Source organism: Gallus gallus, chromosome 1, assembly GCF_016699485.2.
Source record: "Gallus gallus isolate bGalGal1 chromosome 1, bGalGal1.mat.broiler.GRCg7b, whole genome shotgun sequence".
Classification (NCBI taxonomy): Eukaryota; Metazoa; Chordata; class Aves; order Galliformes; family Phasianidae; genus Gallus; species Gallus gallus.
In genome coordinates this window covers 166392361-166407056 of record NC_052532.1, presented here as the reverse complement: position 1 = coordinate 166407056, position 14696 = coordinate 166392361, and the positions used below count along the sequence as shown (strand labels likewise).

The 14696-nt window shown below is 42.9% G+C and overlaps 1 protein-coding gene across 3 annotated transcripts in view; it reads right to left on the bottom strand.

Moving 5' to 3' along the window:
* TNFSF11 (tumor necrosis factor superfamily member 11) overlaps positions 1-13513 on the bottom strand; it is a 28142-nt gene extending 14629 nt beyond the window's left edge. Inside the window, exons 1-3 of one of the 3 annotated variants that reach the window (XM_046943017.1) lie at positions 7035-7545; positions 2846-3093; positions 644-811 (exon numbers count right to left, since the gene is read on the bottom strand). In XM_046943017.1, the coding sequence (XP_046798973.1) occupies positions 644-811; positions 2846-3093; positions 7035-7254 (636 nt within the window). In that variant the 5' untranslated portion in view covers positions 7255-7545. Of the gene's footprint in view, positions 1-643; positions 812-2845; positions 3094-7034; positions 7546-7871; positions 8168-13344 lie in introns of those variants that run through there. The other 2 variants (XM_040701534.2, NM_001083361.2) reach the window with 2 other exon arrangements.
* Between the last annotated feature and the right edge of the window lie 1183 nt (positions 13514-14696).

The window sequence follows — 14696 nt, the reverse complement described above, 5'->3', positions numbered from 1 at the left end:
ACATGCTGTCATTCTCCCCTGCTGGGCAGAAACTGCCTAGTTACCATAGTATGGCAAAGCAGCTCTTCCATCACAGTGGGAATGGTCTGCACACAACAGGTGACTGGGCAAGTGAGCAAAACAAAAAAAAAGGAAATATCCTTCATTCTGACTAGTCAGAATTATTCCACTACAGAAAGTTTAAGAAACAAGAGCAAATGAGAATACTGCCCTTTCCATCTTCCAGACAATATTTTGCTTGCAAATATTCTTGGCTTGGAGAATCCTCTCAGGAAGAGTCAGGAAGACCAGGTTGGGGGGGGGAAAAAAAGTGGAACTGCCCTTCTTAACAACTACCACTCAGACTTCCCCCTCAAACCCCCCCCTCCCCCCCAAAAGTCAGAATGGCCAATCAACTGTGATTGGTTTTCTCAGTGTGTATTCAAGACTTCCTCTAGCAAAACTGTTTGCTAGAGGAAGAAAAAACCTGTTTGAATTGGTTAACCAGCAGCAGGTTCATAAGCAAACACATTAGGATCTCACACACAACATCAGATGTCACTCAAACAAAACAGTCTAGGACTTACCTCTGCATGCAGATGTTGGACACTGTGCTAGATTTAACAAGAGTACAAAATAAAGGAAAACGCTATCTGCCACTTACCTTCTGCACAGCTCTTTGGAGGGCCTGCTTCATCCTTCTGCATGATTCTGGCATTAACTTCACCTCCTGATTTTCAAAGGGCGTGTCTTGCAAGTCTATACTTTCTTGAGATCTGAAAAGCATTCTGACACAGTGTGCATCTTCTTTTGAAATTCTACTAGGGTCCATCTGAAACAAAAATATAAGCACAGACAGTTTAAACGGTCTGTTTGATAGGCAGTAAGAATGTTTAAGTCAGGCAGGATTTTCAAACATCTAAAATTTTGGCAATTAGCTATGTTTATCATCTAAAGTTTCATTCTAACAAATGAAGAGAGAAAATGTTTCCCATAGGAAGGTTTACTTCATCCAACAGGCATGTAAGATAGAATAGATTATCTTCTGGAGCCACTTAGCTCATTAGCTTAGACTGGTTACCTGACTTTTCAAAGATTATAGTCCTACCTTAAGAGTAAAAGTCAATAATTTGAATTCCATGTTCAGACCACCCAATGCAATATCAAAATTACTTTAGCAGACAACATACACAGCCATCCTCCCTGTCAATAATAGTCTGTAAGATGACACACAGATGTCAAGAGCAGCAGTCTGTGGAATGTATGTACAATATCTAACTCACCCATTTCAACAGGATAAACAGAAGTACAGAAGTCAGCTACCAAAAGCTGTTTTGCAAGCAACATGTGTTGCTGCATGAAGCATTTGCTGAGATGGTACAAATTCAGGAAGATTGAAAGACAATAAAACTGTACTATGAAACACCTCTTTATTGAACAAAGTTTAGTAGATCTTAAATATCTGCAAGATATTTTTAGCAATTAACTTCTGTAACTGAATCAAATACACTTTTAAACTGTAAGCTTAATGCTCCTGAGTTTTACCAGTTAGATGACTGAGAAAGATATTCCAAGGACCAAGACTGTGCCTTGGCAGAGTTCAATTGCACAAACTTTAAGCCATTTCACCCTTTCTCCCCCTTTCCATATACCTTACACTTAACAGATATTAAGCATTTTCTTTCAGAGATGCCTAAGACTTTCAGTAATTGATCTTGGCATATAGTCTGCTTTTACATCAGAAGGGTTTGCACACTCTAAGCTTGCTCTGAGGTCTCTAACTGCATCTGCCAGTCTAATAAGAACATATAGAACCACAGAATCATAGAACGGCCTGGGTTGAAAAGGACCATAGTGATCATCTAGTTTCAAACCCCCTTCTATGTGTAGGGTCACCAACCACCAGACCAGGCTGCCCAGAGCCACATCCAGCCTGGCCTTGAATGCCTCCAGGGATGAGGCATCCACAACCTCCTTGGGCAACCTGTTCCAGTGCGTCACCACCCTCCATGTGAAAAACTTCCTCCTAATATCTAACCTAAACCTCCCTTATCTCAGTTTAGAACCATCCCCCCTTGTCCTATCACTGTCAATATATACTTCTACTGTTTTCCACAACATACGAGCAAAGCACTAATTTACAGCTAAGAATTACAATATTGCAAATAATCATGATGAAGGAATATTCTCCATTAAGGGCAACATCAAACCAGTGATCACTTTCCTTTAACACAGCATTGAATACAGCAGAGTATCAAAAGGAAGTTTCGCAGAATGCAGAACAGCCAGAATGAATCAGATTTGTTGCATCAGTTGTTCACGTGAACAGGAATTGAATTTCCTAAGCCCCCCCCCCCCCCAAAAAACAAACTGACTTAAAACCATAAGGTAGGATTACAAAGGTAAAATTGAGTCTACAGCAGGCAGCAATCTATCCAACAGGCACACACTGCGGAGAGATATCGGTTGCGCAGTCAGCAACATTCAGAGTAAATTGCCTTCTCCATCACCATCCACTCACTGAATGCTCCACAATAGCTGTTTGCCTGTTCATCCAAATCCATGCCAGCCTCCATGAGATGGCTTAGCTGTCTCACTTATCCCTGCAGGTTTGGAAATGAACAGGTCAGAAAAGGTTCCCCTGAAGATCAGCAGATGCCACAGCTTTGAGTACAGTGGTTGAGATGAGTTACACAATGGCCTGGAGGCCGTAACATCTTCCTGGGGTGGATTGACACAGCTGAATACATAAGAAAATCTGTTCATAGCTATTACAACTCTACTGAGCACTAACAACTAGGAAGCCAGCTGGTGCAGCCCCATTAGCTGTTTAAGTAGATCTAAAAGAGCACCTCTGGGCCCTCACCTTCTTCACCATGAAATCCTGCTTCTGGCTCTCAATCTTCTCTTTAAACCAGTACCAGGGATGATTTCCTGCTGATCTAGTTTCCTGAAGGATGAGCACCCAGAAGCTGCTTCCTGCAAGTGTCAGACAAGCATCAGAGCCAACACAGGTGCAGGCATGAAGGAGCAGGTAGGCAGCATGAGCTTCAATGACTGTACAAATGCAACCTAAAACTATCTCTTCCCGTAGGCTCCACAAGTATCCAGAAGCTGAGAGATTCAACAGCAAATGGAGCGGGGAGAGGGGGAAAAACAGCAGCACACAATGACCACCATCAGCTGTTAAAAGGTAGTCAATACTGAATGACCTGGGTTGGACAGTAACATAGAAAGGTGCAGTCCCTTGTTTGAAGCACGACCAACTTGTAACTTAGGGCAGGCTCTCGAGGCCTTGCCTAGGTAAAGCTTTATGGCATCTCCCCACTGAATCTCTTCAGGCAAAGTGCTCTACAAAATTTAACCTCTTGTATTGTATAAAACTGTAAAACAATGTGCAGCTGGAATTCTCCTTGCTGAAGTTTATGACTGTGCCTCTTGGTTTTGCTGTGCATTTCTGGAGAGCCTGGCTTCACCATTTACACACAGTGCTGCCAGGACAGCAGTAGCAGCTTGTACAGAGGCACTTATTCAGATCATAAATTATCTGCTGAGGGCTTAAGACAGAAAACCAACATCTCTGCACCTCCAGTTACAAGACTGAAGGCTCAATGGAAACACTGATAGCTTCAGCATCCTATATATTGAAGCTGTGTAACCCATCCTGACAAATCACAAGCCTCCAGAGATTTTGTGCCTGATAAGGCAAAGCTCTCATCATGGAGCTAGCTAATCTACCTGGAAGTCCTTAAACATTTGCAAAGAATACTCAAGTCTTCACAGCTTAACCATGGAGATTAGATTGCTATTCTGAACAGATACTCTCAGCAAGCCTGCCACTGAGCTGCCATAGATGTAAACAGCAATACTGAGCACCAAAACCATTGCTGTGGGCAACAAGCAATAAACAAACAAAAAACTTTCAAGGACACACTGAGAAGATATTCCAAAGAGTCAAAATGAAATACTGGAATGGTCCACAGAGAGCAGCTTGCTAGCTTACAAGGCAAAGGAGGATAGCCCTTGAACAGAGACCTTCAGCACAGAGACCTAAGGATGTCAAACTTGGAAGCATCGAGACGCCATCAGCAGTATTGGAGAAAGCTTTATGGCACATTAAGAAAGCTAAATATCCTAGATATATTACCTTCTTTAAAGACAACATCTATTATTTTAACTATGTTAGTGTTTGTATACATATCTACTGTGTCTGACCTTGAAGTGAGATCTCATCACTCAATGCCCTGGGACACCAACATTTTCCAGGATCTCTAATCATTTTTGTTGCACCTCTAAACTCCTTTCATGTCAATCAGGACAGTCAAAATAAACTCCAATACTGTGGGTGAGACCAGAGGAATTTCCAGGATTAAGAGCCAATTTTATAACAATAAAAAGTCCACTCTGATTTTAACAGACAATACAATCCACCCAACCTAATAAGTAAAATACTGCCTCATTTTTTTTTCCCCCAACAGTACCACATTCTGTACTTTGTCCTTAAAGTAAGCTGTTTATACTGTCCTTGTTTTCAAAACTTAAACCAACTTCCAGTTTAATCATATCAGTTTACACTTCATTATTTTTCTTAACTACCAAGAAAAGGTTCTTCCAGGCTTCCAGAAAGTGCTGGTGACCTCTAGCAAGTGGTTTTCTGTTAGTCACTGCCAATGGATTTTAGATGAAGCCTGAAAGGAGAGACCATTTAAAAACACTGCAGCAGAAGTCAGAATACCACAGATGTACAAAATGGTAATAAAGATCTGTCTTCCAGATCCCCATTTATCTAAATGTGAATGGTGCAGTAAAATGCTTAACATTTGTACAGACTATTTTCTCAAATGGAGAAAAAAATAAGCTTGGAATTCCAGGTTGAACTACAAGAGCTTGACAGCCAACCTCCAAATCTAGCTTTGAGTGCTTCCAGCTTGTTCCACTGCCCACTGGTTCGATCAGCATTAAACCCAGCTCATATCATTTTATGACCTAAGTACAGTAAGGAAATAGATCAGAATGAAAAATGTAAAAGAAGAGCTTCTGAAGACTACACTTTGTCAGCTAGCAATGAAAGTTAAGTGAAACACTTGGCACTCCCACCTTGTGCTGTGCCCAAGTCTCCATCATCCCCAGCTGTATGGACTATCTACCTAAATTTTGACTGCGTTCTCATTGAACATGAGCAAATATTTCTCACAAAGTGTAACCAAAAATAAATACCAGGAGCAACACATTGTGTTACCATTTAATTTCTTGGGTTCAGAACTTCACACAAGATGCTCCAACAAGAAAAGCCTTTATCTTTCTACAGTTCAGAATGCCATTGCTGGAATATTGGTAGCATTCAACTCCTAGCTTTTTCTTTTTAAGCAAAAATACCAGCTCCTTGTCTCATTCACATTGTGCTACGTTATTTCTTGGCCACAAACATGTTTACTCATGAAAATCTGGTGTCAGCCTTAGTTTTGTGTCTTGTGAAATTCCAAATGCTCAAGCCACAACATAAACAAAACTAAGGAGAAACCAAAACCTCAATTATTGTCTCAGCTCATATTGTGTCATGATCCAGCCCAAATGATTTTATGCAAATGAAAATAAAGAAGTGCATGGTAAAATTGAGTCAGAGTTTACTCAGCCTCTTAGAGTTTTATATATAACAGTCACATTTAATTGTATGAATTCTCACTATGAACCTACAAAGTCAAATCTTGCTAATTCACATTGGGTTATCCCACCAACCAATTCATATCTTGTGAAGCACTACTTCTACTATTAACTTCTCATTATTTTTTAATCAAAATACACCACAGTACTTTAGTTCTGTTATTTAAAAAGTATGAATTTAGATGATTAAATTTAAGAGCAGATAGATTAATGCCATTAAATTTGACAGCACATTTTTCAAAACAAAGCGGACAGACAGTGCCCCATATAAATAAAACTATTTTCAAGGCAGTTAATTATGATTTAACTTCTCCAAGATCTACTGCATTTTTTTCTCTCATCTGTGTTATTACACAGAAAGAAATTGAACAAATATGGATTACCATATCTTATTATTGTGAATTACCCACTTCAAAGGTACACTTAATAGTCTATTTTTCAGTGGTGGCAAAGACATTTTTTACCATTAAAAAGTTTGCAGGCAAGGTTTCAGTCAAGTCTACATCTAGCTACATCACATCTTTGAGCCTGTTCAGAACTTCACATTTTCAAAGGCCTCCATCCAACAGCATTACTCCAGACTTACAGGAACCAGAAACTGGAAAGAGACTGCCAAAAGCATAATTACACCAGACTATGTAAATTTTAAAATAAAGGAAGCAAAACAAGCATGGTATGAAAATTCTTTTTACACTTTGTTGGGCACGTGTGAAGCACTGACATGAGCCTATCAGAAAGAGTCCGGAATAATGGGAGGGGAAGAGAGAATGAGAGTAGGAATACAGGGATTAAAAAAGTGCATTTGTATTAATTATTTTGATTGCAATGGCTCTCAAGTATATCAGTGTGCAGCTATGCATCTCTATGAGCCATGTTTTGACAAAGATGTCTCCGCAAGTTCGTGCAGATCTGGAGTGAAAAGCACTTTGCCATAAGTTGAAGTAGGCATTAATTTGTGACACTGTCAGGCAAACAAGTAGCTGTTAGCTACTTTACTATGAGTCCCATGAATTAAATGTCACTCTTCTGAAGTGTATGGGATACGACCGATTAAGTGTCATACCACTGCTCCAAGAGCACATATATTTTGCTTTTGTAAAAGCAGCAAATCAAGTCATTGCAGGTAACACCACATGAATTGGTCTGCACAATAAACGACCATATAAATGACCAAATGTCTATTTGACAGCTGTTCATCTGTTTAAGTGGGTACATGCTTGTGCAACAGCTATTTTCAGAGTGCACTTTGTTAAGAAATCCAGCCTGCCTTTGCCACATCAAGATCAAGCACATCTACCTAGAAAGTCAACCGGAAGAAACAGGTTTCCACTCCCACTAACTTCAAACTGAAAGCACAAACAACACCAGCAATACTTCTACGAAGGCCACCAGACCTGTGTTAGCAGAACAAGTGAACAACTGATAAGAAGCCAAGCAGGCAGCTACAACGTGGCCCTGTGAAGCAAACTCCCTGCAGCCCCCCACTTCCTCTGTGGAGGCCGAGTAGCACAGGGCAACGGGATGCAGGCAGCCAGCCCAGCTGTTTCCAAGAAGTGGGCTCCTTTTCTCTCCAAAACCCAAACCACTCAGCAGCTCTCCACCCTGCAGCAGCATCTCCCTGTGCCCTCTGAGACAGACCTGGCCCAGCCTGGCTGGGCTCACCTACAGGCACACAGAGGATCCCGCTCCTAGGTGCCTCAGATCAGGCTGAGAGCCACACCGCCCCAGATGTGGTGTTTTTCTGTTTGTTTTCCACCTCCAAGAAACTTCTTGAGCTGGTGAACCCCGTATGACAGCCAAAGACTTCAGAAAACATCCAACCAAAAACCAATCATCAATAACTAAAGCCCCCCAGAGCTGGAGGGGAAGCCTTCACAACCAAATCCCCCCAGAGCTGGATAGAGGGGAAGCCTTCACAACCAAAGCCCCCCAGAGCTGGATAGAGGGGAAGCCTTCACACCCAAAGCCCCCCATGACTAGAGGACAAGCCTTCAGAACCAAAGCCCCCGCCCAAGGCTGGATGGAGGGGAAGCACTGAGCTGCCGTCTGCCCTGAGGTCCCCTCACACCTGGCCACACAACTCTACACACCCCACCGCAGGCTGAGCACCTCCAGTCACACACAGAGCCTGACCACCTTTCTAAACTTGGCCGGCTTCAGAACCAGGCCAAGTCTCTGCCTTCGCTTATTGCCACCATTCGTATTCTCAGCGAGAGAGAGGCGCCGCTTACCTGAGCTCGGAAATAGAGGAAGAGGGCGACGCTGCAGACCACCTGCCCCAGCCCCAGCAGGACGAGGGCGGCCAGGAGGGAGCGGGAGGCGGGCGGCGGGTGCGGGTGTGCCGGCAGCGGCGGCGCTGGCGGCGGCGGCGGGGCGCTCTCGTGGGCGGCGCCGCTGCCCACCTCCTCGGAGCCGCGCAAGTACTTGGTGTAGTCTCGGCTGGCGCGCCGCATGGCGCCGCGGGCACTCCGCTGGGTCGGCTCCACACACGGCTCCACGGAGCACCCCGGCCTCGGCAAACAACCCCGCCGCCCCGGCCGGGAAGCTCTTATAAACTGGGCGGCCAATCAGCCCCAGGCGGTGCGACCCGCCCTCCCGCCGCCGCCACCCTTCCTCACCGCCCCCTTCCCTCACCGAGCTCGCTCTGTACCCGCCCCGAATCCGGACCCTGGCCGGTCAGCTGTGTCGCTCTGATGGTCAGTTCGCCCGGTTCAGTGTGTAGAGCGAAGGGCTGTCAGCTTCTACAGTGTCTTTAACTCGCCCTCCAACCAGGCCAGGTTAAAATGAAAGCAAACTGTGTTGGCTTGCTCTGTCCAAAGCAAGCAAGGAAGTCCTGAAGTTCTCCCAAATCCTTATAGTGGTGCTTGTTGTAAAGGGACTTCAGATATAAAAGGGCTGCTCCAAAAGTTGTTGTATTATGATGGCCCTCAATGTCAAATCTTCGTAGCGTGGAAGTAGAGGTTGAGCCTTCCCACGAATATTCCATCATATTTCATTGCCATGTAACAGATGGCAGTGGAGGAGCAGTGACAAAATGGTGTCTGACATGAAGTGCGGATGAAGCAAAGGTGTGATGCTGAATTCCTCCACACAGAAGAAATGGCACCCACTGACATTCATGAACTCATGCTGAGCGTTTACGCAGGCCAAACAGTGGATGTGAGCACAGTGAGGCAGTGGGTGGTGTGTTTCAGCTGAGGAGCGTGGCATGCAGGCTGTTATTCACAGCTGGCAAAAATGCACAGCTAATGGTGGTGACTGTGTTGAAAAATAACACTTTATAGCTGAGAATTTGCTCTATCAAATAGTGTTAGTGTGCTCGTTGTATTTGTTGTAGTTTCCATGGAAATATATAGAAGGCACTGCTTTTGGAGCAAGCTACATGTATTTACAGCCCTATGGGGAAATAGTCTGGACATAAAAGCAAGTGACTTGAAGTGCAGATCAGGCATTGGTGAACATGGAAGAGTAACACAGATCCATGTAAGTCATTCATACTGTTAAAAAAAAAAAAAAAAACAGTTTATTTTTTGGCTCTTGCTACATGACAGAATATCCTTTTTAGGGCTGCATGTTAAGAAACCGAGAAACTTCACCTCCTAAAGAGGCTGACGGAAGCAGACATGATTACATGCTCCAAGAAATTAAAGAAAACTGTCCGAAATATACTAAACCACCAAGCAACAAATTACTATCAAAATAAGCTGACATCACTTAACACTGTCTTAAATATTGCAGTAAGAATTACTTCACCAACGATGAGACACATCTGAGAAATGATGGTGACAGCACCTGTTTCCCAACGTCACCCCCCAGGAAGTCATGGAGCAATAGCCCAACCTTGAGTGGCCTCCCCTATCTCTTCCATCTCTTCTTTCCAAATGCTTACACTTCTGCTCAGAAACACTGCTAGCATTGTGGTCTGTAGGACCACATGAGAAAATGTTTCTCTACGCGTTTCACTTTTTTGAAAGTCGTACCTTCTTTTTTTTTTTTAAGTCTGTGTTGTTTTTAAGATCCAGTTGCCAATTACTAAATGATTGATAAAGTGGAAGTCAGAATAACATGAGTGATGGCAACAGATTATTTTTTTTCATGTTTTTCGTATGAGAAAGAACTCAGGAAAGGCCTCTGTTCTTTTCACCTTGGAAGCTCAAACCTCTTCCTAATGAAGAAGAAAAGCACTAATTGCTCGTGTTACCACCTTGAGACTTTCATGTGGTTTTCTAGATTATTACAGAAGGAAACTCAAGGAGACTTTCACTGTGAAGCTATGAGGATCTTCTGACACCATAGCATCACAGAATCATAGAATGGCCTGGGTTGAAAAGGACCACAGTGATCATCTAGTTTCAATCCTCCTGCTATGTGCAGGGGCGCCAACCACCAGACCAGGCTGCCCAGAGCCACATCCAGCCTGACCTGGAATGCCTCCAGGGATGGGGCATCCACAGCCTCTCTGGGCAACCTGTTCCAGTGCATCACCACCCTCTCAGCGAAAAACTTCCTCTTAATATCTTTAAACAGGTTGTTGTGTATGAAAACAGCTTTCTTCAAAAGCACTTCTCCACGTTCGCTTTGTCATAATCTTCTCACCAGCACCATGTTTTGTGTTATCATCATTAACTGTGCTACAACAGGAAGGTGACTTGGAGTGATACCAGCCTTCTAAATGTCATAGATATTAATGTCATCTATTTCTTCATCCTCAGTGAGTTCATCCTCACCAAACTACAGATGCAAGTACAGGGAACCACGTGCTTGTGTCCAAACACGAGGATATCAGGCTATTGATGAGTCACCTCAAGAAAAAGACTTTAAATAACCATCCCACCAAAACAAAGTGGGTTCCTAGGATACACTAGGATACATAGATGTCATCTGGACTGAAAACTTGGATTCCTTCATTGATTTCTACCACAAATTTAACATCCAGAATTGTCCATCAAACTATCTCTGGAAAACTCTTACATCAGCATCAACTTTCTAGACACCACGGTCAACATAAAAAATAGCAACCTACAAACTACCATATGCAGAAAATCCACAGACCAACACACCTCCTTCCACAAACCAGCAGCTATCCAAAACAAAGCAGAAAAACTGTGATATAGTACCAGCCCACAAACATCACCTCATTTGCTCTGAGGAGAACATTCATAGCACTCCCTCAGAAAGCAACAGATGATGTCCATCCAGAAGTGACACTCCTCTATGATTGCATATTTGAAGAAGCCACCTAAACCTTGTACAAACTTACTACAATACAGAGAAAATCCCTCATCGGTTATCATGCGCCACAATGTCCAAGAAATATATACTGGAAAATATTAACAATCTGCAACTTATATTTGAAGAAAATCATACCTCTAAATGATTTTTCCTAAAACCATCCCTCTCTCCCTTCCAACAACACTCAGCATCATTAGGTCCATCACTAAGCAAATTTTTGGCAGACCAGCATACGCCAGCTAGAACCAGATGACTCCAAAAAATCAGGTCCAAATTTTGCCACAACCTATATAATAAATGCCTGTTACTCCAGAGCCACCAAAATCCATAGATCCTGCATATGCACATCCTGTGATGCACTGTGTGATGCATTCAGTGCTCTCAGGAAGCTGTGGCTGAAACCACACTACCACTGGGTTCTACATAATTAGGATAGGACAGTGACACTAGTTGGAAAGTGATCTTCCCAAAACAACTACGGGCATCTCCAAACTTGCTGGCCTGACTCTGAAAGAGTAAAGGTAAGCCAGAAAACAGAAGTTTGTAACTCTGTTGGATACCAGATACTATATTAGATGAATTCAAGACAGACCTGTGATTTTCTCCATATTTCAAGTCTCAGTGATCTTCAGTAGGAATTTCCTACCACTTTCTCTGGTCATCTAAGTTTCTGTCACCTCTTGAAGCCTTAGCAGAGCCAGGATCACCTTCCACACCCAAAATAGCAGATACTTTTCTCTCAAATGTCCAACTGATTAACACAATTAACTGCAATTCAGAGAAATCAGCTAGAAATACCTTCACATTCTCTCTGTCTCAGACCCAACAGGTTGTTCATCCACCTGAAAGTGTGTATTCTTTACCTAATATCTGCTTTCCCAACCGATGAAAGATATTCTCTTCCTATATTCTCTTTGAATTGCAACATAAGGAAAAGCTCCTGTGATTTAAAGCCCTGGTTCTATAATGCAGGTTCTTGGACACTGAACAGAAAGTCACACTGCTATTGTCTGCAAAATCCTTGCGTTGCAGGAGATTTGATTATAAATACGTGTTGTGATAAGACTGCTTAACTGTCAAGATTTCTTTATCATTTTGCTTTGAAGCAAAACAGGAAGTGTAGTGTTTACACAAAAGACTGTGTTGAAAGTAGGTTCTCATTGCAAAGTTGAAAGTCTTGAAAAATCTGCAAGTTAAAGTAAAACAATGAAGAAATATCATGTTTTAGTTTAGTTTGTTCTCCTTCAAAATAAGGAGAACCACTAAAAAAATTCTCACAGCCTACGATTCCAGTAAGGCAACATTTATTATCTCAAGAGAGACTCTGTGACTGAAATATTCCATTTTAGTAAATCAGTAAGTGCATCCTTCTGACTGCAAAGATTTTTAGCAGGCATTGTTAAATAAGCGTCATACTCTTCCAGCAGTTAGCTTTTATTCTGTGGAAAGAAGTTCACCATTTTCTTCTTTGCTGTTACTACTGGTTGGAATATTGCTGGTGAAATGTTTCATCAGCCGAAGGTTGTTTTGGACATAGCAGAAATATTTCATTTGAGCACGTTTTAGACATCATATAGAATGATAGAATGGCTTAGGTTGGAGGGGACATTAAAAATCATCTAGCTTCAACCCCCTGCCATGGGCACGGCTGCTACCCACCAGATCAGGCTGTCTAGGATCCCTCCAACCTGGCTCCCCTTGATCAAGTGGCCTGTAGCAGACTGCAACCATCAGGTGTCCTTTATTGGTCTGGTCCCTAATTTTAACTCTTACAAGTTCTTGACCTGTTTCTCAGAGGCAACTCTGAGACCTGTGCTCCCGACCCCTTCAGTAGATTTCCAAGTGACAAAAAGTCTTTTTTGATATTTTTGAATTTCCTAGTTGCAGCCTCATGTGGTGCAGTTTTAAAGTCCTGGAGTAGATTCTAGTCCTCCAGCTTTATCATACCTAGTATCCTCTTCCTGATATCCTGAATGCAGACCCCTGGCAGGCAGCAAACCTCTATAGAGAGGTTATCCAGGCTGCAGATGGGTGCCTCAGTGCCTCTCAGCACAGTCTCCCATTACCAAGTTCCTTAGCCTTCAGGTTCTTGGTTGAACCTTCTTAATGTGGTTGCCCTTTTTGGTTTTGAACCATCACACCCTCTTCTCTTTCCATCCCCAGAGGTTCATAGGGGGACTCTGGGGCCAAGGGGGAGGTTTATTCTTCTGCCTTGAGCAGAGACGAGGTTACATTCTCTCTCATCCTGCATGTGTTTGCCCTCTGTCAGGTTGGAAACCTTCTTATCTTCTTCCCCTTGCTGGGACCAAGGACAGGGCTGTCGATCTGCCAGTGCCACCTCATGATACCAGGCATCGGTCTCTCTGACTGCTGGATACATCTCAGCCTGATGACTTCCCCTTGCAGCCTGGTCAGCTGCTCAAAAAGATCATCAAGCTGGGTGCACTTGCACCCACAGCAACCCCCGCTTACCTCAGTCCCTCGGGTGACTTTCAGATTCTGGAGATCCCCACAACCAGAGGTCAGGGCGTCTCTGTTGCTCATCGGGAGATCCATGTGGGAGCATGTGTCAGCCCACAGAGGTTGTGGCCCCTCTGTCTGAGTTGCTGCCTCAGCCCAGCTGTTGTGGCTGGTAAGCACTGTGTTAGTTTCAGTAGGGTGCCGCAGTCCCAGTTTCCCAGACAAGAGAAGTAGCTACCCTAATGCCTTCCCTTTGTGAACTGCTGTGCAAGCTGACTCGTTGCTTTAGGAGGAAATGAAATTCCACAGCCTCAGAAACTGTAATGAAATGAAGTAGCATCTTTTTTTTTTCTTTTACTTCTCCAATTGCTGTATGGAGCCCTGGACAGTGTGATATTGTGGGTGGCAAAGCTGCCCATGGCAACGGCTTGTAACTGGATTATCTTTAAGGTCCTTTCCAACACAAGCCATTCTATAATTCTATGATTCTATACAGTGCTTAATATAAGTAAATGTATAAATGTAAAAAATGTGGCAAAACATGGCCAGTGGCCTAGAATGCCTCACTGAAAACTTCTGCTTTTATTTAGAATTGTCTTCTAGAAAAGGCTGGGAAACAGCAATTGATATAACAGGAAATAATTGTTATATTTCAAAACAGTGGAAAAATGTATTAAAATGTCCTTTAAGTTTCCCAGTGAATTGCTGTTCTGCTTCTTTCTAATCTGGTAGATTTGACAAGGTCATAACAATGAAGCTGATTTTGAAATCTCAGCAGAATTAGTATTAAGGTCTCATATTACTATGATAAGTCTCTTATTATGACGGAAAAAAATCTCAAATTAAGGTAATGAAATATATATTTTTTCCTGTTCAGGAAAAATTACTTGAAATTAATTTAGAGAAATGTTCTTCCATTGTTTTGGAAATGAAGTCAGTAAAAGGGTGTTGTGCAAAATACTGGGCAATAAGTAAGAATCACAGAATGTCCGGGACTGGAAGGGACCTCCAAAGATCATCTAGTCCAATCCCCCTGCCGGAGCAGAAACACCTGGATTAGGTCAACAGAATCACAGAATGATTGGGACTGGAAGGGAGAAGATGGGGATTGGAAGGGAGAAGAGTTGCTGTCTGTCCACATCAGGTAAAAACAACAACAACAACAACAAACCAGGATGGTTGTAAGTAGTTATTGCCTGCAGAGGTTGTCAAAAAGCTCAGAGAAATTGACAAATATATTTTCAGGATTTTCACAGGTTGTGGACCAGGCATCCCCAGTCTGCAGGCTTGAAGTCACTTCATATTAATTTGCACCATTTATTTCTGCGCTGTATAGCCTTTAAGCATGGGACTGTATCATCTCA